Raw genomic sequence first — 25,177 nt, forward strand, 5'->3', positions numbered from 1 at the left:
ATTTAGGCATGCCAGACTTCCTCTGTTGGCTTAAGATCCCACCGAGACACCGCCATCCCTAAATACATGTGAATGGCTGCTTATTCTTCATTTTCAAACATATTTTCCTGAATAAAGTTAAAGAAGCTTTATTAAAAGTAGGACTTTCCTGGCAGTCCAGTGCTTAAGACTCCACACTTCCACTGCAGGGGACACATGTTAGATCCCTGGCATGGGAACTAAGGTACCACATGCTGAGTGGTGCAGCCAAAATAAATACATATGTTTTTTTAATGATGATATAAGCTATAGGGTATTAGGGTTGTAACCAAACCCATTAGTGAGTACCTAACACAATTTATTTCTCACTGAAAAGATTTCCTATAGAATATAATTTGCTAGCTATGAGAGTGTAATCAAAAAGGTCTTGGTCTCAGTTTTAAATCTACAACTTATCAGTTATTATGCGACACTGTATAGATTATTTCATGCTTTTTGCCTGAGTATTTCACATGTAAGATTGAATTAACCATGTCACCTACTTTCAGCAATGTTCTGAGTATTAAATGAGATTTTGTTTAAAAGCGAATTTCAGTTTTGGTGCATGTTAGGGGTTCAATAAATCAGAGCTAGTAAATAGCTGTAAAACAGTGACAGTGGTAGCAACAGTAGTAGCAACAATACTCAACAATACCTCAGCAGTGTTGCAAGTATAGTAGTATAGTATCGCAAGCAGTGCAAGTGTACCTCTTGCACTATACTTGGATATTGTGACTACACAGTTAATTCTTTGACTGTCTTTTGCCAAACATGACATCTTCACATGTAATGTGGTTGGCTGAAGTCTGTAAAGTGTTTATATCTGTAATCATCCATAGATAATCTAGAATAATTTAATAAATTATAGTTCCTTTCCTGACTAGTAAACACTATGCTCTTTCTCAGCCTGTGAGTTTATTCTCTACTCTTTTTATAAGATAGATTTCAGAGAGAATCTTTATGAGAAACAATCATCTAAAAAAAAAACCATAATTCACTCTTATTTGGTTGCTCAGTCGTGTCTAACTCTTTGGGACCCCATGGATTGCAGCATGATAGGATTCACTCTTGGATAACACTTTGTTCTTTTTTGGAAGCATGGTTAACTAGAGTAATTTTAGAAATATTCAATATGGTAGAACTGAATAATAATGCATGAAGAAAAACCCAGAGTATTTTAAAAACGCCTTTATTTATGACGTTTCTAAGTAGAAACAGAACATTTCTAAGTAGAAATTCACCAAATAACTTAATAGAATTAAGAGAAAAATAAAATTATCTTACCAGCCTGATGTATTAATAGCCAGCCCAGTGTTGGGACTGAAAGGCCAAAAGGATAGTACTTGATACTTGAAACTACCTAAATAATTTACTAAATATAGACATCTGTTTCTATATATATCAAATTTATGTAATCACATAGGAATTTGAGGCTATATCTTAATTAAAATTCTACTTATTAAAGCATTTATATTAAACAAAACAGTATAAAACTAAATATTTAGTATCTGATCAGTCTTCCTTGATAATGGTGCTTCAACAGCTAGAGAACCTACTCAATAGAAAGGAGGTAAGATCTGCAGAAAACATAATCTGAGCTTTAGATTTTAAGTTCTAATAGGATCAAAAAGAATTTTTAAAACCTAGGAATAATCTTAACAAGGAAGATGAGAGATCTTTACAAACTATAGGACACTGATGAAAGAAATTAAGGATTACAAAATAAATGAAAATGAAAAGGTACTCTATGCTTGTCGATTGGAAAAATTTATATTGTTGAAATGTCCATGTTACCCAAAGCAATCTACAGATTCAAAGTAAGCCCTACCAATTCCAAAAGCATTTTCTACAGAAATCAACCAAACAGTTCTAAAATGTGCATGGACCCACAAAAGACCCAAACAGCTGAAAGAGTTTTGAGAAAAAAGAAAAACTGGAGGCATTATGTTCTCTGACTTAAAAGTATATTAAAAGCTATAGTAAAATCAAAGCAATTGATTTTATTGACTATGCTAAAGCCATTGACTGTGTGGATTACAACAAACTGTGGAAAATTCTTAAAGAGATGGGAATACCAAACCACCTGACCTGCCTCCTGAGAAATCTGTACACAGATCAAGGAGCAACAGTTAGAACTGAACATGGAACACTGGACTGGTTCCAAATTGGGACAGCAGTACATCAAGGCTGTATATTGTCATCCTGCTTATTTACCTTATATGCAGAGTACATCATGTAAAATGCCAAGCTGGATAAAGCACAAGCTGGAATCAAGATTGCCAGGAGAAATATCAATAACCTCAGATACACAGATGACACCACCCTTATGGCAGAAAGTGAAGAAGAACTAAAGAGCCTCTTGATGAAAGTGAAAGAGGAGAGCGAAAAGGCTGGCTTAATACTCAACATTCATAAAATGAAGATCATGGCCTCTGGTCCCATCACTTCATGGCAAATAGATGGGGAAACAATGGAAACAGTGGCAGACTTTGTTTTCTTGGGCTCCGAGATCACTGCAGATGGTGACTGCAGCCATGAAATTTAAAAGGTGCTTGCTCCTTGAAAGAACAGTTATGACCAACCTAGACAGCATTTTTAAAAACAGAGACATTACTTTACCAATAAAGGTCCATCTAGTCAAAGCTATGTTTTTTTTCAGTAGTCATGTGTGGATGTAAGAGTTGGACCATAAAGAAGGCTGAGTGCCCAAGAATTGATGCTTTTGAACTGTGGTGTTGGAGAAGACTCTTGAGAGCCCCTTGGACTGCAAGCGGATCAGACCAGTCAATCCTAAAGGAAACCAGTCCTGACTATTTGTTGGAATGACTAATGCTGAAGCTGAAACTCCAATACTTTGGCCACCTGATGTGAAGAACTGACTCATTCGAAAAGACCCTGATGCTGGTAAAAAATGAAGGCAATAGGAGAAGGGAATGACAGAGGATGAGATGGTGGAATGGCATCACCGACTCAATGGATATGAGTTTGAGCAAGCTCCAGGAGTTGGTGATGGACAGGGAAGCCTGGTGTGCTGTGGTCCATGGAGTCACAAAGAGTCAGACATGACTGAGCAACTGAACTGGACTGAATCAAAGCAATATTGTATTGACATAAAAACAGACACATAGATCAATGGAATAGAATAGAGAGCCCGGAAATATGTTTGCACATCAGTGATCAACTAAAGGAGCCAAGGTACAGTGAAGAAAGAATAGTTTCTTCAATAAATGATGTTGGAGAAAATAGACAGCCACATGCAAAAAAGGTAACCAGACCTCTATCTTATGCCATACACAAAAATCAATGCAAAACAGATTAAATATTTGGACATGAGACCCAAACCATGAAATCCCTAGAAGAAAATGTCAGAAGTAAATTCCATGACATCAGTCTTGGCAAGAGTTTTTTGGATTTGACACCAAAAGCAAAAACAAAAGCAAAAATAAATGACAAGACCACATCAAACTTAAAACCTTCTGCACAGCAAACAATATTAAAAATGAAAAGGCAATCCACAGAATGAGAGAAAATATTTTCAAATCATAAATCTGATAATAGGTTAATATCCAAAATGCATATAATCATGCAATTCAATGGTGGGGAAGCAATATGATTAAAAAATGGACAAAGGACCAAAATAGACATTTTCCCGAAGAAGATACACAACTGGCCAACAGGTGCATGAAAAGGTGCTCAGCATCACTAAGCAACAGGAAGTACAAATCAAAACTGTAGTGAGATGTAACCTTAAAACTGTCAGAAAGCTTATCATCAAAAAGATAAGACACTACAAGTATTACAGAAGATGTGGAGATAAGAGAAACCCCGTACACTGTTGGTGGGAATGACTTTGGTACATCCATTATGGAAAACATTATGGTGTTCCTTCACCATAATGTTAATGTTTTCTTAAATTAAAAACGGAAGAACAGTGTGATCCAGTAATTCCACTTCTGAGTGTTCATCCAAAGGAAATGAAAACAGGGTATCAAAGAGATGTCTCACTACCACGTTCACTGCAGCATTATTCCCATTAGCCAAGGTATGTGTGCGTGTGTGGTAAGTCCCTTCAGCTCAGTTCAGTTCAGTCGCTCAGTCGTGTCTGACTCTTTGAGATCCCATGAATCGCAGCACGCCAGGCCTCCATGTCCATCACCATCTCCCGGAGTTCACTCAGACTCACAGCCATCAAGTCAGTGATGCCACCCAGCCATCTCATCCTCTGTCGTCCCTTTCTCCTCCTGCCCCCAATCCCTCCCAGCATCAGAGTCTTTTCCAGTGAGTCAACTCTTTGCATCAGGTGGCCAAAGTACTGGAGTTTCAGCTTCAGCATCATTCCTTCCAAAGAAATCCCAGGGCTGATCTCCTTCAGAATGGACTGGTTGAATCTCCTTGCAGTCCAAGGGACTCTCAAGAGTCTTCTCCAACACCACAGTTCAAAAGCATCAATTCTTCAGTGCTCAGCCTTCTTCACAGTCTACCTCTCACATCCATACATGACCACAGGAAAAACCACAGCCTTGACTAGACGGACCTTAGTCGGCAAAGTAATGTCTCTGCTTTTGAATATACTATCTAGGTTGGTCATAACTTTTCTTCCAAGGAGTAAGCAGTCACCATCTGCAGTGATTTTGGAGCCCAGAAAAATAAAGTCTGACACTGTTTCCACTGTTTCCCCATCTATTTCCCATGAAGTGATGGGATCGGATGCCATGATCTTCGTTTTCTGATTATTGAGCTTTAAGCCAACTTTTTCGCTCTCCTCTTTCACTTTCATCAAGAGGCTTTTTAGCTCCTCTTCACTTTCTGCCATAAGGGTGGTGTCATCTGCATATCTGAGGTTATTGATATTTCTCCTGGCAATCTTGATTCCAGCTTGAGTTTCTTCCAGTCCAGCATTTCTTCCAGTCCAGCGTTTCTCATGATGTACTCTGCATAGAAGTTAAATAAGCAGGGTGACAATATACAGCCTTGACGACTCCTTTTCCTATTTGGAACCAGTCTGTTGTTCCATGTCCAGCTCTAACTGTTGCTTCCTGACCTGCATACAGATTTCTCAAGAGGCAGGTCAGGTGGTCTGGTATTCCCATCCCTCTCAGAATTTTCCACAGTTTGTTGTGATCCACACAGTCAAAGGCTTTGGCATAGTCAATAAAGCAGAAATAGATGTTTTTCTGGAACTCTCTTGCTTTTTCCATGATCCAGCAGATGTTGGCAATTTGATCTCTGGTTCCTCTGCCTTTTCTAAAACGAGCTTGAACATCTGGAAGTTCCCGGTTCACATATTGCTGAAGCCTGGCTTGGAGAATTTTGAGCATTATTTTACTAGCGTGTGAGATGAGTGCAATTGTGCGGTATTTTGAGCATTCTTTGGCATTGCCTTTCTTTGGGATTGGAATGAAAACTGACCTTTTGCAGTCCTGTGGCCACTGCTGAGTTTTCCAAATGTGCTGGCATATTGAGTGCAGCACTTTCACAGCATCATCTTTCAGGATTGGAAACAGCTCCACTGCAATTCCATCACCTCCGCTAGCTTTGTTCGTAGTGATGCTTTGTAAGGCCCTCGTGCCCAACTCTGTGCGACCCTGTGGACTGCAGCTTGCCAGACGCCTCTGTCCATTGGATTGTCCAGCAAGAATACTGGGTTGCTGTGCCCTCCTCCAGGGGATCTTCCTGACCCAGGGATCGAACACTTGTCTCTTATGTCTCCTACTTGGCAGGAGGGTTCTTTATAGAAGCAACCTAAATGTCTATCAAAGGATGAATGAATAAAAAGCCACACACACATACTCAATGGAATATTAACCAGCCATGAAAAAGAAGGAAATCCTTCCATTTTCAAAAACACTGATGGAATTTGGGGACATTGTACAAAATAAACAAGCCAGACACATGCTATCACATATATGTGGAATCTGGGAGGGGGGTGGAGTGTCAAATTCATAGAAATAGAGTAGAAAAAATTATTTTCATGGGCTAGAGGCTGGGCAATAACAAGAGAGTGGTAAATATTACAGTGACTAGATTATAGTGACGAGATTAATAAGGTTTCAGGATCTGATGTAAAACATGGTGACTATAGTTGATAACACTGTATTTGTAACTGAAATTTGCTAAGAGTAGAATTTGTATTTTCAAATAAAACATACAAAAAAAGATAAATATTTGAAGTGATAGATGAGAATTCTTTTACCATGTATACGTATGTCAAACCACCATGACATACACTTTAAATATTCTACAATTTTATGTCAATTATGCTTTAGCAAAGCTGAAATTATAGATTTATTAATAAATAAAATTCAAAGAATAAGATTTAAGATCTTTTCACTGGCTTTTTTTCAGTCATTAGCTTAGTCATAATTTATTCTCTAAAAACATAACCAAACCAAGAAATACACTTCATATTTACTGAGACCAATTTGATCCAGACTTTCTGATAAGAACAGAAGTTGAAAACAAAATGGAAAATAAGATTTGACGGTGAATTGATACAAACTTACATACTAGCTCTGTAGAAATGGTTGTGAAAACTCTGGCAAGACATTTGCTTAATCTGAATCTCAATTTTCACATGTATATATTTAAAATAACAAGAAAGAGTTGTTGTAACCACTGAACTTGGGAAAATATTTTGAAAACTGAGAAAAACTTCTACGGAAAGCAAGTGTATTATTTGTTTTCCATGAAACAAATAATAATCTGTATTTTATTATTTTTTTATTTACTGAAGTGACAGATAAAATGTATTGATGAAATGTATTTTACACATAAAAGGTATGCCCAAATGGCATTCAGTGATACCTGTCTTAGAAAATTTTATTGTCAATAAAATAACTGTATTTTAAGACAATGATATTTTAAGCCCAATCCACTATTTATGAATACATAGTCTTTCTAAAGTATTTCATACTCTTCAAGATTTTTGTTTTGTCTGATCTTTAAAAAACTGCCAGTCCATCAGGGTAAGTAAGGCTAGAGTATTTACTTAGGAAGAACACCCCGGTGAAGCAGTTTGGTCGTTCGTTGGAGGGGGTTCCGCTCCTCGCTCGGCTCTCCGTTGGGCAGCAGACGCTGCGCCGCATTCGAAGAAGTGGCCTAAGACTTGGGCAGCGGTCTCAAAGAAAATGGCCCGGACCAAGAGGACAGTTTATAAGTCCACGGGTGGGAAAGTGCCCCGCAAACAGCTGGTCAGTGAAGCGGCCGGGAAAAGCGCCCCCTCTACCAGCGGGATGACAAGACCTCATCGCTACAGGCCCGGGACCGTTGCCCTCCGAGAAGTCCGTCCTTACCAGAAGTCCACCCATCTTCTGATTCGGAAGCTGCCTTTCCAGAGACTGGTGAGGGAGATCGCCCAGGATTTCAAAACCGACTTGAAGTTCCAGAGTGCAGCCATCCGTACGCTGCAGGAGGCTAGCGAAGCGTACCTGGTGGGTTTGTCTGAAGATAGTAATCTGTGCGCCATCCATGCGCAGTTTCACCATCACGCCCCAAAGACGCCCAGTTGGCTCGCTGGAGTGGGGAGGGGGCAGGAGGGGAGCTTTCAGTGAAGACAGTTTTTGTGGTGTCTTGTAGTGAATTCTGTAAAATACTTTGGCTTAGTTTGTGACATTTTTTGGTAGGAAATTGTTTATAATATGTTGCGTTTGTGCTTAAGTCGTTCCATCTTTCACTCAGGATGAATGGGAAAAGTGGCCGTTCACAGACCTCAGTTAATATGAGCACTGTTACTCAGAAAAGGCAAGTTGTTAATATGCAAAAGGGAAGAGTGATATTTCTTGCTTCTCATGATGCATGTTTTCTGTAGGTTTTGGAGAAGGCAACGGGCAACCCACTCCAGTACTCTTGCCTGGAAAATCCCATGGATGGAGGAGCCTGGTAGGCTGCAGTCCACGGGGTCGCTAAGAGTCGGGCACGACTGAGCGACTTCACTTTCACTTTTCACTTTCATGCATTGGAGAAGGAAATGGCAACCCACTCCAGCGTTCTTGCCTGGAGAATCCCAGGAACGGGGGAGCCTGGTGGGCTGCCGTCTATGGGGTCGCACAGAGTCGGACATGACTGAAGCGACTTAGCAGCAGCAACGGCTTGTTGGGTAATTACTATAGTACCAGAATTGATAAACCTATACTGGGTCCTTTTGCAGTAAAAGTGGTTATGACTTGATCCAGGTGTTTTTAACAGTTGGGGCTGTTAAGTCTGACCATACATCACTGTGATAGAATGTGGGCTTTTTCAAGGGATGAAGATACAAGTCTTAACCACAGTGTAACTTGCAGTTTCCTTAAAAAAAAAAAAAAAAAAGTAAACCTCACAGCTATAGAATACACTATGTGCATTAAAAACAGCTATTTTGTAAATCGTAGAGTCAACATTTTAAAATTAAGTGTTTCACATTGACACATGGTGGGGAGTCTTGTCATTAAGATGTGCGGGATTCAGAGTACAATTGTTTTTCTCCTAACTAGACTGCGCCTGTTTTCATACATAGTTCAAGTGCTTTGCACATTATACCTTCTACCAGTCCTCGTTGTACCACATGTTAACTAACCCTCTAGGTGATAATGCAAACACTGATGGGGGGATTGATTTATAAGGGCCCTAGAATATAATACAAGCTATTCACACCAACATCATCTGTTACTTATAGTTAGTGCAGTTTGTCTTTGTGTTGTGGTTGGTCTCATAACGAGGTTGAGTTTTTCTCTATCAAGAGGGAACAATGCTGAAGTTATTTTCCTTGTGGAGTTTGTATTATAATAATCCTTTGAGTAAACTTGCTGTGGGGGAGGCACACGTGGCTTCAGTCTACGGAACCTCTGTCGGTTAAAATAGGGCTTCCCAGGAGGCACTAGCGGGAAAGAATGTGCCTGCCAGTACAGGAGCCAAAGAAGACACGGGTTCGATCGCTGGGTTGGGAAGATCCCCTGGAGGAGGAAATAGCAACCCACTCCAGTATTGTTGCCTGGAGAATCCCATGTAGCCTCGCAGAGGGTCATAAAAGAGTCAGACAGACACCACTGAAGTGACTTAGCATGCTCACTCACCAGTAAAATGGTGTCATCTGGCATAAGGTCCAGCGAAAATCATTTCATAGAGATGTCTTTCCGAGTGATTTTAAAATTTATCCTTCTACTGAAGTTTTTATGTCAATTATGTATGTTGACTAATTTTACAAATGAACTTATTTACCAAAAAAAAATACCCCAATCCATCTTTTATACTTGATAATTAGTACACACCCAATATAATCCATATTTTAGTTCCTTTAATACATTTACATTTAATTTTTAAAATACAGTTGTACCACTGGTGATTACTTTGCAAGAATTTCTATTTAACTGTTCTCTCTGGGTCATATAATATAGGCACATAGTTTGAACATAAGTTGGTACAAACTCCTAGTGAAATCCCAATCAATTTTAATTTTTTACAAGGGGTTGTAGGTGTTTTGAATTGTTGTTCCTTTGATCATGTAAAACACTGAATGGGAAAATGCAGGTGCATTTATGCAAATAGCTATCCTTAATGAAAACATGAAATTTCATATGACCTTTACTTTTACTTATTTATACCCAAAACATGCTTAAATATTGTGATATGTATAAAACCATACAGAAGGTAACATTAAAAATAAATAAACCATCTATAAGTGGACCAACAGCCTCTTATATCTAATTCTTTCACAGTACTTGCTGGGTTTTTAATTTAATTTTATGTAGATAAACATATTTTTTTAAAAGTATACCATAAATTAATGTTTTGTTTTGCGTAAAAACTACTATGATTTTATCATAAGAAAAATTAAGGAAAAAGACTTTTTAGTTCCAATTCTGAAAACATACTAATGTTCCTCAACATAGTTAATATAATTGTTAATACACATTTATAGCTGGAACTAATATGTTTTTTTTTTAGTCATTTGGCTCAATACTTCCTTAACATAGTAGATGTATTAAGAAATTTTTACTATTATTTACATCGTTTTGGTTGTTGTTACAAGTACAGCCACACAATCACTAACATTTTATGTATGTATTTAATTAATTTATTTATTTTGGGGTCTTCATTGCTTTGCATGGGCTTTCTCTAGTTTCAGCGAGCAGGGGCTACTCTTCGTTGCAGTGTGCAGGCTTCTAATTGTGATGGCTTCTCGTTTTGAAGCACAGGCTCTAGATGGTGCAGGCTCAGTAGTTGTGGTTCAGGGGCTTAGTTGCTCTGAGGCATGTGGAATCTCCCTGGATTAGGATTGAACCCATGTCCCATGCATTGGCAAGTGAATTCTTATTCACTGCACCACCAGGGAAGTCCTATTTATAGATGTAATTATTTATTCAAATGTAGGCATTAACTCAGAGAAGGCAATGGCACCCCACTCCAGTACTCTTGCCTGGAAAATCCCGTGGGCAGCGGAGCCTGATAGGCTGCAGTCCCTGGCGTCGCTAAGAGTCGGGCACGACTGAGCGACTTCACTTTCACTTTTCACTTTCATGCACTGGAGAAGGCAATGGCACCCCACTCCAGTACTCTTGCCTGGAGAATCCCAGGGACTGGGGAGCCTGGTTGGCTTCCATCTATGGGATCGCATAGAGCTGGACACGACTGAAGCGACTTAGCAGCAGCATCAGGCATTAATTGACAACATAAGATTATCTCATCAATAATTAGATATTGACATGATACTGAACCGGCTATAACACATTTTTGTAAATACTGATTTTTAAATTTTATTTCTGTGTAAAATTTGAAGCTATGATAAAAAATAGTTTACCCAAATATAAAATAAAATGAAATTTAAAATGTAGAACAAAAGTTATTTGTCTTCTAATAGATAATTTTTAAGCAAGTTATGCCATGAATAATTAGGTTACTATTATAAAATGATAATGCTGTCTTTGTTCACTCTTTTGTATTTGCTGATTGATATTACAAAATACAAACATTTTTCTGAGGGATGACCTGGTTTTGGCTTTTTGCATGGTCAAATAGTTCATTTCCTATGTTAAAAATTTGAGGTGGCTTTGTATGATTTTATTTCATTGTGTTTTACTTTAAGGATAGAGAAGCTGTGCAGCTGCCTAGAAGGATTGTCATTTTAGTGATATTGAGCTACTGAAATGAGAAAAGGTCAAGACCTTGCAAAGTGTAAAGGTGTCTTCAGATTGGACTCTGCTCTTCTTTTGCGTTACTTTCTTCAGGCTCTTTCTTAGGCTTGTGATTCAGTATGTGCTTGTGCTTGTGTGCGTGTGTGCTTATTCAAGTCCATCTCTTTGCACCCCCATGAACCGTAGCCCAGCAGGCTCCTCCATCCAGGGAATTTTTCAGGCAATAATACTGGAGCGGGTTGCCATTTCCTACTCCAGGGGATCTTCCTGCACCCAGGGATTGAACCTGTGTCTCTTGCATTTTCTGCATTGGCAGGTGGATTCTTTAGCAGTGTGCCATCTAGGAAGCGCTTGTGGCTAGTGGGCACTATGAAAGCAGCCTCATCCTGTAACATTCTGTAAGATTTCTTAAGTGAGTCCTGGCTTAGATGAAGTTTCTTTCTTGATTATTTTTTTAATTTTCTTTCCACTCAACAGGTTGTATTCCTTGAGTCCAAGCAGCACAGTAATCTGGCAAGAATGTACTCCCAGAATAAGAGCTTCCCATGGCTTGTAGGAAAAAGGAGACAGCCACAACCCATGTAAGATGAGAACGGGGGCCTGAGAAGAGCTCTGGGACACTGCTGGAGTAGCCCTGAGCCTATGATGGAAGTGCTCATTCACATCCCTGAGTTTACTGTGAAACAAGTACTGTCTCAAAACACAAACAGAAAAGTAAAAAATAAACAGGAATCCCTGTCTCTGTGGTATTTATGTTCTAATGGGAGTGGAGAGGAAGCAGATGGTTAATAAATAATGAAAGCAGATGACATTAGTGAGGAATAAGTGTGACAGGGAAGAATAAAGCAGGAAATTGAATTTGCTATTATTAGAAAATTGAAACATTAAAAAGTAAAGTCTGGGTTGAATCAGTAAAAACTTTACATTTAAAAATAGACGTAGACTTTCCTGGTGGCTCAGTGGTAAGGAATCCGCCTGCCAATGCAGGAGGCATGGGTTTGATCCCTGATCCAGGAAGGCCTCACATGCCACAGAGCAGCTAAGCTCGTGTGCCACAACTGCTGAGCCTGTGCTCCAGAGTGTGTGCTCCACAAGAGAAGCCACCCCAGAGAGCAGCCCGTGCACCACAGCTAGAGAGTAGCCCCCACCTACCACAGCTGGAAAAGAGCCCTCACAGCAACAAAGACCCAGCACAGCCAAAACTAACTGAATACAGAACTTAAAAAATAGACATAAAGTAGGTGAGGTTACTGGGGCTTCCCTGGTAGCTCAGCTGGTAAAGAATCCGCCTGCAATGGAGGAAATCCTGGTTCGATTCCTGGGTGGGGAAGATGCCCTGGAGAAGAGAGAGGCTACCCATTCCAGTATTCTTTGGCTTCCCTGGTGGCTCAGATAGTAAAGAATCTGCCTGCAATGTGGGAGACCTTGGTTTGATCCCTGGGTTGGGAAGATCCCCTGGGGGAGGGCATGGCAACCCACTCTAGTGTTTTTACCTGGAGAATCCCCAAGGACAGAGGAGCCTGGCAGGCTATATAGTCCATGGGGTCACAAAGAGTCAGACATGACTGAGCAACTAAGCATAGCACAGCATAGGTGAGGTTACTAGCCATACGAATAGTTCTGAGAAAGGTGTCTAAACAGAGGAAGCACACGTGCAGTCTTGGACATCTCCTTAACCTCAGGAATGATAGATGTGGTCACCTCATCTCTTTGCTCCAGCAGAGCTCAGCTCCTGCCATTAACTTTGTCCTTGAGGTATCAGAGGAAACAAAACTCCAAGTTCACTCTACTTGACAAACTCCAGTTATTCAATCCAGGGGCCCAGCTACCTCCTACCTCAGCATGAGACCAAGTTTGTTTTATCCTAAACAGCTAAAAAGATAGGTAAGAGAAGGTCGTAGCTGATTTTTGGTTGAAGTGGAGAGAAAGAGATCAGAAGTAAGATTTTAGGCATGTTAAGTTTGAGAAGTTTCTCAGAGAGCCACATGGAGATGCTCAGAAAGTATTTAGGATATCAGTTCAGTTCAGTCGCTCGGTCGTGTCCAGCTCTTTGTGACTCTATGGACTCACAGCACGCCAGGCTTCCCTGTCCATCACCAACTCCCGGAGCTTGCTCATACTCATATCCATCAAGTCAGTGATACCATCCAACCATTTCATCCTCTGTCATCCCCTTCTCCTCCTGCCTTCATTTCTTTTTTTTACCAGCATCAGGGTCTTTTCCACTGAGTCAGTTCTTCCCATCCAGTGGCCAAAGGATTGGTGCTTCACTTCAGCATCAGTCCTTCCAGTGAATAGTCAAGACTGATTTCCTTTAGAATGGACTGGTTGGATCTCCTTGAAGTCCAAGGGACTCTCAAGAGTCTTCTCCAACACCACAGTTCAAAAGCATCGATTCTTCAGCGCTCAGCTTTCTTTATGGTCCAACTCTGACATCCATACATGACCACTGGAAAAACCAAAGCTTTGACTAGACAGACCTTTGCTGGCAAAGTAGTATCTCTGCTTTTTAATACTGTGTCTAGGTTTGTCATAACTTTTCTTTCAAGAACCAAGCGTCTTTTAAATTCGTGGCTGCAGTCATCATCTGCAGTGATCCTGGAGCCCAAGAAAATAAAGTCTGTCAGTGTTTACACTGTTCCCCCATCTATTTGCCATGAAGTGATGGGACCAGATGCCATGATCTTCATTTTCTGAATGTTGAGTTTTAAGCCAGCTTTTTCACTCTCCTTTTTCACTTTCATCAAGAGGCTCTTTAGTTCCTCTTCACTTTCTGCCATAAGGGTGGTGTCATCTGCATATCTGAGGTTATTGATATTTCTCCCAGCAGTCCTGATAGTTCAGTTGGTGAAGAATCCGCCTGCAATGCAGTTTGATTCCTGGGTCAGGAACATTCACTGGAGAAGGGATAAGCTATCCACTCAAGTATTCTTGGGCTTCCTTTGTGGCTCAGCTAATAAAGAATCTGCCTGCAATTTGGGAGACCTGGCTCCAGTCCCTGGGTTGGGAAGATCCCCTGGAGAAGGGAATAGCTACCCACTCCAGTATCCTGGTCTGGAGAATGCCATAGACTGTATATTCCATGGGATTGCAAAGAGTCGAATACAACTGAGCAACTTTCATTTTCACTTTCCTGGCAATCTTGATTCCAGCTTGTGCTTCATCCAACCCAGCATTTTGCATGATGTACTCTGCATAGAAGTTAAATAAGGAGAGTGACAATATACAGCCTTGACATACTCCTTTCCCAATTTGGAACCAGTCCATTGTTCCATGTTCGGTTCTAACTGTTGCTTCTTGACCTCCATAATGATTTCTCAGGAGGCAGGTCAGGTGCTCTGCTATTCCCATCTCTTTAAGAATTGTCCATAATTTGTTGTGATCCACACAATTAAAGGCTTTAGCGTAGTCAATGAAGAAGAAGTAGATGTTTTTCTGGAATTCTCTTGCTTTTTCTATGATCTAACAGATGTTGGCAATTTGATCTCTTGTTCCCCTGCCTTTTCTAAATCCAGCTTGAACATCTGGAAGTTCTCAGTTCATGTACTGTTGAAGCTTATACAAAGATCCATGTATCTATGCACTTACTTATTAACTATAGACCTGTTTTAATTTTTAATTCAATGGTTTTGCATGATTATTTTTTTATATTACTGTCTAATGAAACTTCTACTTTATTTTATTTGTCTAATATGAGTGAATCAGTAATTAGCCAATTAAAAAGCTCAAATTGGCAGATGCATAGCTGACTGTTCCCTTGAGATCAATGCTCACAGATGTAAACTACAGAAAAAAAATCCTCATTTGATATTTTAAGGATTATGGTAATATATATTTTCTAGAGATGTTTAAGGCAAGAGGAAATGAGAGCAGCAGAGGATGAGATGGTTGGATAGCATCAAAGGACATGAATTTAAGCAAACTCTAGTGGGTAGTGAAAGACAGGGAAGCCTGGTGTGCTGCAGCCCGTGGGGTCGCAAAGAGTTGGATACAACTTAGCAATAGAGCAACAACAATAAATATTTTCTAGAACCTAAATTTTCCCCATGGAACAAATATAATTGGTAACATTAAATATTCAGATAAATATATGTTGTATTTTCATATGTAATTCAGTCATATATGCATGTAAGTGGTATAGATTTTAGAAATACAATCCCATATTCCAAATTTCAAAAATGTTGATCTTTACTGAAAGACTGTCTGAGTTACTGGCCAATTGGCCACCTGAATCAATCAGTACTTACTGTAGAAAAAGACATATTTACAGGTTTTCAAGTCAAAGGTATCAAATATAGGGAATCAGACACTTAGAAAATTGTTTAGGTACTAAAGAATTAAAAGCCAAGGGGAGAATTTATAGGTTTCAAATTTTGCTCATGAGTTTTGGGGCTTCCCTGTTGCCTCAGATAGTAAGGAATCTGTCTGAATTGCAGGAGACCTGGGTTTGAACTCTGGGTCAGGAAGATTCCCCCTGGGGAAGGAAATGACTGCCCACTCCAGTATTCTCGCCTGAAGAATTCCACAGATAGAAGAGCCTGGTGGGCTCCAGTCCATGGGGTCACGGAGAGTTGGGACACGAGGGAGCGGCTAATGCTTCACTTCACTTCTCACCTCACCACTTTGTCAAGATATTGTCACCATTGCTACTCCTGCCTTGTAAAGCCTGGCAAGTGCCTGAGAAATAACCCAATTTTGATTGGGGGTGGGGAAAGACCCCGAACCCTCACTTAGAGGAAAGCACACAGTTCTGGCCTTTCAGCTGGAACCACCATCTTCCAGTGATTCACCAAAATGACCAAAACAAAGGGAAGGAGGGGAAGCACCTGCTGTGTGTTGTTTGTGCTCAGCTGCTCAGCCGTGTCTCTTTGTGACCTCATGGACTGTAGCCCACCAGGCTCCTCTGTCCACGGGATTTCCCAGCAAGAATACTGGAGTGGGTTGTCATCTTCTCCAGGAGAATCTTCCCGATCCAGAGACGGAACCCACATCTCCTGCACTGGCAGGCGAATTCTTTACCACTGAGGCACCTGGGACACCCTAGGCCTTCAGAAAACATGGAATTGCTCCTTTGGCCACATACATGTGAGTCTACAAGAAAGCTGATATTGCGGACATCAAGGGAATGGGCATTGTTCAAAAAGGAATGCCCCACAAATGTCACCACAGCAAATCTGGAGGTTTACAGTGTTACCCGGAATGCTATTGGCATTGTAATAAACAAACAAGGGCAAGATTCTGGCCAAGAGAATTGATGTGTGATTGAGCATATTAAGCACTCTAAAATCCTAGGATGCTTCTTGAAACATGTGGAGGAAGATGATAATAAAGAGGAAGCCATGGGACTTCCCTGGTGATCCAGGGAACTGTCATTACCTGTTCATTGCAGCGTTTTAAACAATAGCCAAGAAGGGTCAATCTCAGGTGCAGTGGGAAGCCTGGAACTCACATGCTCCAGGACCAGTGGAGCTTGTCGTTGCACTGAGAGAACGCAGCAGGCAGAGCTCCCAACCCTGGCCCAGCCTCAGAGCATACCCATCCTTGCCCTGGATGGGCAGGTATGTTTATGTAAACTATTAATATTTCCAAGCCATTGTCTGGAGACTGGGACACCTTTGTTGGCATACACTGTTCCCCACAAGCACTCCAGGGCTTATGTCTGCACAGCCTGAAAAGCCTTATAATTATCCTATCTGCAACACTCCTATTGCCACGGACAACAAGAGGAAAGATGAGATGGTAAACACAAAGAGCTGTGTATTCCTCTGTGAGAAACTATTCACACGTTTGTATTTACAGACAACATCCTCCCTGTGATTTCAGGCCCTTGGGTAACTGTAAGCTATTTGGAAGGCCCCCAGGGGTCACTCCTGCGCAAATGAGCAGCCCTCAGATTTCTACCTCCCTCAAAACAATCATTTTCTTTCTTCTAGGCCCTTCGATTCATTAGTAAGGTGACCACATGTCCCAGTTTGCCTGGGACAACGCCTGTTTGCATCTACTGTCCTGGAGTAAGTAGAACAGCTCCAAAGTATCCTAGTTTGTTCCATAAATTGTAGACCATCCTATTCCTCAGCCATACCTGTGCTTCAAGTTAACTCTGTCCTCTAGTGGATAGAGAGTCTCATTACACATATCCCAGACGCAGATGGCCCTGGAGGAGGACCCTCTGGGGTAACATCTCGGCCCTCTGGGACCCCAACTTCAGTGAAAAGCTGAGCTACTCTAACTGGTGTAGACAGAAATTGTCCAATTTAAAATGCTGATTAATGAATTCCCAGGGCTACCCACAGACACTCACTGGGGAGGTGATCTTTCTGGGGGAAGGGGTGACTCAGGTCATACATTTGCATAACTGGGTCTACTTGCTTTCCTGAGGGTTCGGGGGACTCTTGGTCAATTGCTGAGCCATATCTGGAAGACTCCCATATTTCACCTACTTCCTTCCCCTCCTGGTCACCTGTTCAGCCACTGACTTGATGGAGAAGAACTAGGTCACTCAGAATGACCTCCGGCACCTTCTAGCCTTTCTTCTCTGTCCCCTCACTCTCACCGCTCTTCTCTGCAGAAGTCGGTGCCTGACCCAGAGCCCTTGGTCTCTCTCTCCTTCCTCTTCTGGGGAGCACAAGCCATCAATCATTCCTCTCCCTCATCCTCATCCCTCCTCCCCATACACCTTCTCTTATCTGCACATTTCTCTTGACCTTGCTGTTCCTTCCAGTTACCTCCTCTTTCTTTTTAATTTCAAACTTACTTTTTTCTGTTTGAAAAGCATTATCTGTATATTAGAGAAATTTGGAAAATACAAAAAGGTATCGGAAGGAAAAATATTACCTATTATTCCACAACCACAAGACAACCACTTTTAAATGAACAGTCCTGTTGATGCCTAAATTCCTGTGTGTGTACAAATTAAACTTGGTGGCCTCTTGCATTCACTATGTTATAAAATAATTTCCCATTTGATGTATCTTGGACATTTTGTCATATGATATTGTTAAAATATATATTTTATGATTGCTATCTCAAAATGTCTGTATTTAACCAATTTTTATTAGATATTTAATGTTTCTATCTTTTTTCTTTTAAAGATATAGTTATTATTTTAAGAATTTTTCTACTGAAGAGTTCAAAAGAGGTGAAAGTGTTACTCATTTAGTCATGTTAAACTCTTTGCGACCTCCTGGACTATAGCCTGCCAGGTTCCTCCGTCCATGGGATTCTCCAGGCAAGAATACTAGAGTGGGTTGCCATTTCCTACTCCAGGGAATCTTCCTGACCCAGGGATCAAGCCCACATCTCTTGCACTGCAGGCAGATTCTTCACTGTCTGAGCCACCAGGGAAGCCCATCAAAAAGTGGTAGGTTTTTTTACATTTATTGATCTGTATTTAAAAGGAACATTTGACAAAGATTCACTGGAAATAATCTGAACAAACAGGAGAATAGTTATTACTACTGAAACCTGACAAAATGTGGTCCACTGGAGAAGGGAATGGCAAGCCACTTCAGTATTCTTGCCTTGTGAACCCCATGAACAGTATGAAAAGGCAAAATGATAGCATACCGAAAGAGGAACTCCCTAGGTCATTAGGTGCCCAATATGCTACTGGAGATCAGTGGAGAAATAACTCCAGAAAGAATGAAGGGATGGAGCCAAAGCAAAAACAATACCCAGTTGTGGATGTGACTGGTGATAGAAGCAAGATCCGATGCTGTAAAGAGCAATATTGCATAGGAACCTGGAATGTCAGGTCCATGAATCAAGGCAAATTGGAAGTGGTCAAACAAGAGATGGCAAGGGTGAACGCTGACATTCTAGGAATCAGCGAACTAAAATGGCCTGGAATGGGTGAATTTAACTCAGATGACCATTATATCTACTACTGCGGGCAGGAATCCCTCAGAAGAAATGGAGTAGCCATCATGGTCAACAAAAGTCTGAAATGCAGTACTTGGATGCAGTCTCAAAAACAACAGAATGATCTCTGTTCATCTCCAAGGCAAACCATTCAATATCACAATTATCCAAGTCTATGCCCCAACCAGTAACGCTGAAGAAGCTGAAGTTGAATGGTTTTATGAAGAACTACAAGACCTTTTAGAACTAACACCCAAAAAAGATGTCCTTTTCATTATAGGGGACTGGAATGCAAAAGTAGGAAGGCAAGAAACACCTGGAGTAACAGGCAAATTTGGCCTTGGAATGCGGAATGAAGCAAGGCAAAGACTAATAGAGTTTTGCCAAGAAAATGCACTGGTCATAGCAAACACCCTCTTCCAACAACACAAGAGAAGACTCTACACATGGACATCACCAGATGGTCAACACCGAAATCAGATTGATTATATTCTTTGCAGCCAAAGATGGAGAAGCTCTTATACAGTCAACAAAAACGAGACCAGGAGAAAACTGTGGCTCAGATCATGAATTCCTTATTACCAAATTCAGACTCAAATTGAAGAAAGTAGGGAAAACCACTAGACCATTCAGGTATGACTGAAATCAAGTCCCTTATGATTATACAGTGGAAGTGAGAAATAGATTTAAGGGCCTAGATCTGATAGATAGAGTGCCTGATGAACTATGGAATGAGGTTTGTGACATTGTACAGGAGAGAGGGATCAAGACCATCCCCATGGAAAAGAAATGCAAAAAAGCAAAATGGCTATCTGAGGAGGCCTTACAAATAGCTGTGAAAAGAAGAGAAGTGAAAAGCAAAGGAGAAAAGGAAATATATAAGCATCTGAATGCAGAGTTCCAAAGAATAGCAAGAAGAGATAAGAAAGCCTTCTTCAGCCATCAATGCAAAGAAATAGAGGAAAAGAACAGAATGGGAAAGACTAGAGATCTCTTCAAGAAAATTAGAGATACCAAGGGAAAATTTCATGCAAAGATGGGCTTGATAAAGGACAGAAATGGTATGGACCTAACAGAAGCAGAAGATATTAAGAAGAGGTGGCAAGAATACACAGAACTATATCAAAAAGATCTTCATGACCCAGATAATCACGAAGCTGTGATCACTCACCTAGAGCCAGGCATCCTGGAATGTGAAGTCAAGTGGGCCTGAGAAAGCATCACTACGAACAAAGCTAGTGGAGGTGATGGAATTGCAGTGGAGCTGTTTCCAATCCTGAAAGATGATGCTGTGAAAGTGCTGCACTCAATATGCCAGCACATTTGGAAAACTCAGCAGTGGCCACAGGACTGCAAAAGGTCAGTTTTCATTCCAATCCCAAAGAAAGGCAATGCCAAAGAATGCTCAAAATACCGCACAATTGCATTCATCTCACACGCTAGTAAAGTAATGCTCAAAATTCTCCAAGCCAGGCTTCAGCAATACGTGAACCATGAACTCCCTGATGTTCAAGCTGGTTTCAGAAAAGGCAGAGGAACCAGAGATCAAATTGCCAACATCTGCTGGATCATGGAAAAAGCAAGAGAGTTCCAGAAAAACATCGATTTCTGCTTTAGTGACTATGCCAAAGTCTTTGACTGTGTGGATCACAATAAACTGTGGAAAATTCTGAAAGAGATGGGAATACCAGACCACCTGACCTGCCTCTTGAGAAATCTGTATGCAGGTCAGGAAGAAACAGTTAGAGCTGGACATGGAACAATAGACTGGTTCCAAATAGGAAAAGGAGTGCGTCAAGGCTGTATATTGTCACCCTGCTTATTTAACTTCTATGCAGAGTACATCATGAGAAACGCTGGACTGGAAGAAACACAAGCTGGAATCAAGATTGCCAGGAGAAATCTCAATAACCTCAGATATGCAGATGACACCACCCTTATGGCAGAAAGTGAAGAGGAGCTAAAAAGCTTCTTGATGAAAGTGAAAGAGGAGAGCAAGAAAGTTGGCTTAAATCTCAACATTCAGAAAAAGAAGATCATGGCATCTGGTCCCATCACTTCATGGGAAATAGATGGGGAAACAGTGGAAACAGTGTCAGACTTTATTTTGGGGGGCTCCAAAATCACTGCAGATGGTGACTGCAGCCATGAAATTAAAAGACCCTTACTCCTTGGAAGAAAAGTTATGACTAACCTAGATAGTATATTCAAAAGCAGAGACAGTACTTTGCCGACTAAGGTCCATCTAGTCAAGGCTATGGTTTTTCCTGTGGTCATGTATGGATGTGAGAGTTGGACTGTGAAGAAGGCTGAGCACTGAAGAATCGATGCTTTTGAACTGTGGTGTTGGAGAAGACTCTTGAGAGTCCCTTGGACTGCAAGGAGATCCAGCCAGTCCATTCTGAAGGAGATCAGCCCTGGGATTTCTTTGGAAGGAATAATGCTAAAGCTGAAGCTCCAGTACTTTGACCACCTCATGCAAAGAGCTGACTCATTGGAAAAGACTTTGATGCTGGGAGGGATTGGGGGCAGGAGGAGAAGGGGACGACTGAGGATGCGATGGCTGGATGGCATCACTGACTCGATGGATGTGAGTCTGAGTGAACTCCGGGAGTTGGTGATGGACAGGGAGGCCTGGCGTGCTGCAATTCATGGGGTCGCAAAGAATTGGACACGACTGAGCAACTCAACTGAACTGAACTGAAACCTACAAAGATAATTCCAGGACATACAGTTTATCCAATATAATAACACCTCTAAATACTGTCACTGATATAAAACACTGGTTCTTACTTTTCTAAACACACAATGGTATAATAATATTCAATCACTTCTATTCTTTATCAGTATATAAAAATTAAAATATCAATTAAATATGAACATATCCTCCTCTTTAAATGCTTCTCACAGATACAACTTCAATATTTTTATTCAATAGTGGTGTTGTTTAAGAGATTTTTCATTCATGAGTCCAACAACAATCCACCTCAAAGGGAACTGACAGTCTATAAGCTCACAGTGCAAATAAAAGAGTTCAGGAATGCAGCAACAGACATTTCTAAAATATAAAACAGATAAAATTCTTAGAAAATACATGCAATAAGCTCTGCTAAGCAGCTGGCCACAGAACTAGAAGATTTAGTAATTTCACTGATGATTTCCATGGGACTCCAGATGTTACCAAACTCAGCCTGAACTCTCAGCTTCGGATTTGTATTTTGCTTTTCTAGTTTCACTAATGATACAAACATGATTCAAATCCCTGAAGTATTCATTATAGTCAAGGGCATACCCTATTACAAACTTTTCTGGAATTTCAAATCCAACAAAGTCTGGTCTATAGCCAGTGCTTCGAGGGGTCCTTTTCACCAGCAAGCTGGCAACCTCAACCATCTTTGGATTATGCTGCTGGACCAAGGATAGCTAGATTTGCATTGTTTTGCCCATGTCAATTATATCTTCAACAATCGAGACCTTCTTTCCAGCTAAAGTTGAGAGATTATCTCCACCAGTGGCTTTGACAGCACCTGTTGACTGGTCATTACAGTAGCTCTTAAAAAATCTAGTCTGATAAAATCTACAGTCATAGGAATGAACCTATCACTATTTCTGTTCAGCGCTTTAATGTAGTCCAGCAGGTCCGTAAAGAACGTTTAGCCTGCCTTGAGCACACTGAGGGCCACGATGTGGTCACCTCCCATATCCTCCATCACATCTCGGGCCAGCTTTTCCGTCCTGTCCAGAATGAGTCCATGAGGAATAAATACCTTTTCCAAATCCTCAGCGTAATGGTTAGGTACACAAAATAGATCTAGGTCATAACCTGGCTCCTCATCACTAATCATGACGCAGGGGCTGCAGCACGCCATAACGGAGTTGGCTGGTGCACGGGCCAAGGGCAACCTGGCGAGGGGGCGGCGGGGCAGTGCGGGGGAAGCCAGAGGGCCCACCCGGCTCTCTTCCTAGTGTCTGCTGTTTTCTGCTGGCTTAACTGTGGCCATCTTTATTATTTATGGGAATAAATTCAGAGAAATATAACTATGGCTGTATGTCAACATTTTTCAGGCATTTGTTATTTTATCAAATTATGAGCCAAAATATTTGCATAAATGTGTATTCTCCCAACTCTGTATTTGCTTTTTCTGAGCACCCCTGTGGATATTCCCTCCCTCAATGTGGTTTTGCGGTTTTAGAAAGTAATTGCTTTCCCTGTGCTATACAGTAAAAGAATATGGAAAATAACATATAAATGTGTGTGAATAACTGAGTCACTCTGGTAGACAGCAGTAATTAACACAACATTATAAACCAACTATAATTTTTTAAATAGTTGCTATTTCAAATCCTGAAAGATGATGCTGTGAAAGTGCTGCACTCAATATGCCAGCACATTTGGAAAACTCAGCAGTGGCCACAGGACTGCAAAAGGTCAGTTTGCATTCCAATCCCAAAGAAAGGCAATGCCAAAGAATGCTCAAACTACCGCACAATTGCACTCATCTCACACGCTAGTAAAGTAATGCTCAAAATTCTCCAAGCCAGGCTTCAGCAATACGTGAACCATGAACTCCCTGATGTTCAAGCTGGTTTCAGAAAAGGCAGAGGAACCAGAGATCAAATTGCCAACATCTGCTGGATCATGGAAAAAGCAAGAGAGTTCCAGAAAAACATCGATTTCTGCTTTATTGACTATGCCAAAGTCTTTGACTGTGTGGATCACAATAAACTGTGGAAAATTCTGAAAGAGATGGGAATACCAGACCACCTGACCTGCCTCTTGAGAAATCTGTATGCAGGTCAGGAAGAAACAGAGCTGGACATGGAACAATAGACTGGTTCCAAATAGGAAAAGGAGTGCGTCAAGGCTGTATATTGTCACCCTGCTTATTTAACTTCTATGCAGAGTACATCATGAGAAACGCTGGACTGGAAGAAACACAAGCTGGAATCAAGACTGCTGGGAGAAATCTCAATAACCTCAGATATGCAGATGACATCACCCTTATGGCAGAAAGTGAAGAGGAGCTAAAAAGCCTCTTGATGAAAGTGAAAGAGGAGAGCGAAAAAGTTGGCTTAAAGCTCAATATTCAGAAAACGAAGATCATGGCATCCGGTCCCATCACTTCATGGGAAATAGATGGGGAAACGGTGGAAACAGTGTCAGACTTTATTTTGGGGGGCTCCAAAATCACTGCAGATGGTGACTGCAGCCATGAAATTAAAAGACTCTTACCCCTTGGAAGAAAAGTTATGACCAACCTAGACAGCATATTCGAAAGCAGAGACAGTACTTTGCCGACTAAGGTCCATCTAGTCAAGGCTATGGTTTTTCCTGTGGTCATGTATGGATGTGAGAGTTGGACTGTGAAGAAGGCTGAGCACCGAAGAATCAATGCTTTTGAACTGTGGTGTTGGAGAAGACTCTTGAGAGTCCCTTGGACTGCAAGGAGATCCAGCCAGTCTATTCTGAAGGAGATCAGCCCTGGGATTTCTTTGGAAGGAATGATGCTAAAGCTGAAAGTCCAGTACTTTGGCCACCTCATGTGAAGAGTTGACTCATTGGAAAAGACTCTGATGCTGGGAGGGATTGGGGGCAGGAGGAGAAGGGGACGACTGAGGATGAGATGGCTGGATGGCATCACCGACTTGATGCACGTGAGTCTGAGTGAACTCCGGGAGTTGGTGATGGACAGGGAGGCCTGGCGTGCTGCAATTCATGGGGTCGCAAAGAGTCGGACACTACTGAGTGACTGAACTGAACTGAATCAAGCAATGTTCTCTGTCTCCAGGTTTTCCACATTTTCACCAACTATTTATTTTTTTAATCTCTTGCAATGTGACTTCTGGTCTCAGAGCTTTTCTAATACAAAAAAGTCTTTTTCAGACTTGATTATTCTTGTTCCTTTGATTTATTTTCTTAGTCTCTTGAGGCTCTGCGTGCCATGCAGCCTGGAGCCCTGAAGTTAAACCTTCTGCTCTGGGGCTCCTCACTGGCAGCCTTTCTCAGTGAGCTTGAGATTCTGGACTTTGGGGGCAAACTTTAATACACCCCACATCCAGCTGGATGGATGGATGGATCATAAACCTGTGTCCTCTCCTTAGGCTCTGGCTCTTCCTACACCTTCAGTCTTCCTGCTCAGACTACAAACACCTGTCTCCTTCTACCACCAATAGTCTCCTTCTCTGCTCCAATT

At 41.1% G+C, this 25,177-nt stretch overlaps 1 protein-coding gene and 1 pseudogene across 1 annotated transcript; one reads left to right on the plus strand and one right to left on the minus strand.

The window, feature by feature from the left end:
* LOC102169981 (histone H3.3C-like) lies at positions 7,091-11,855 on the plus strand. Its single transcript, XM_005690547.3, has 2 exons — positions 7,091-7,448; positions 11,601-11,855. The coding sequence occupies exons 1-2, from the start codon at positions 7,146-7,148 to the stop codon at positions 11,706-11,708; spliced, it is 411 nt and encodes a 136-aa protein (XP_005690604.1). The 5' UTR covers positions 7,091-7,145; the 3' UTR covers positions 11,709-11,855.
* Positions 22,170-22,852, minus strand: LOC102186506 (annotated as a pseudogene).

The sequence above is a fragment of the Capra hircus genome, chromosome 16, assembly GCF_001704415.2.
Source record: "Capra hircus breed San Clemente chromosome 16, ASM170441v1, whole genome shotgun sequence".
Lineage (NCBI taxonomy): Eukaryota > Metazoa > Chordata > Mammalia > Artiodactyla > Bovidae > Capra > Capra hircus.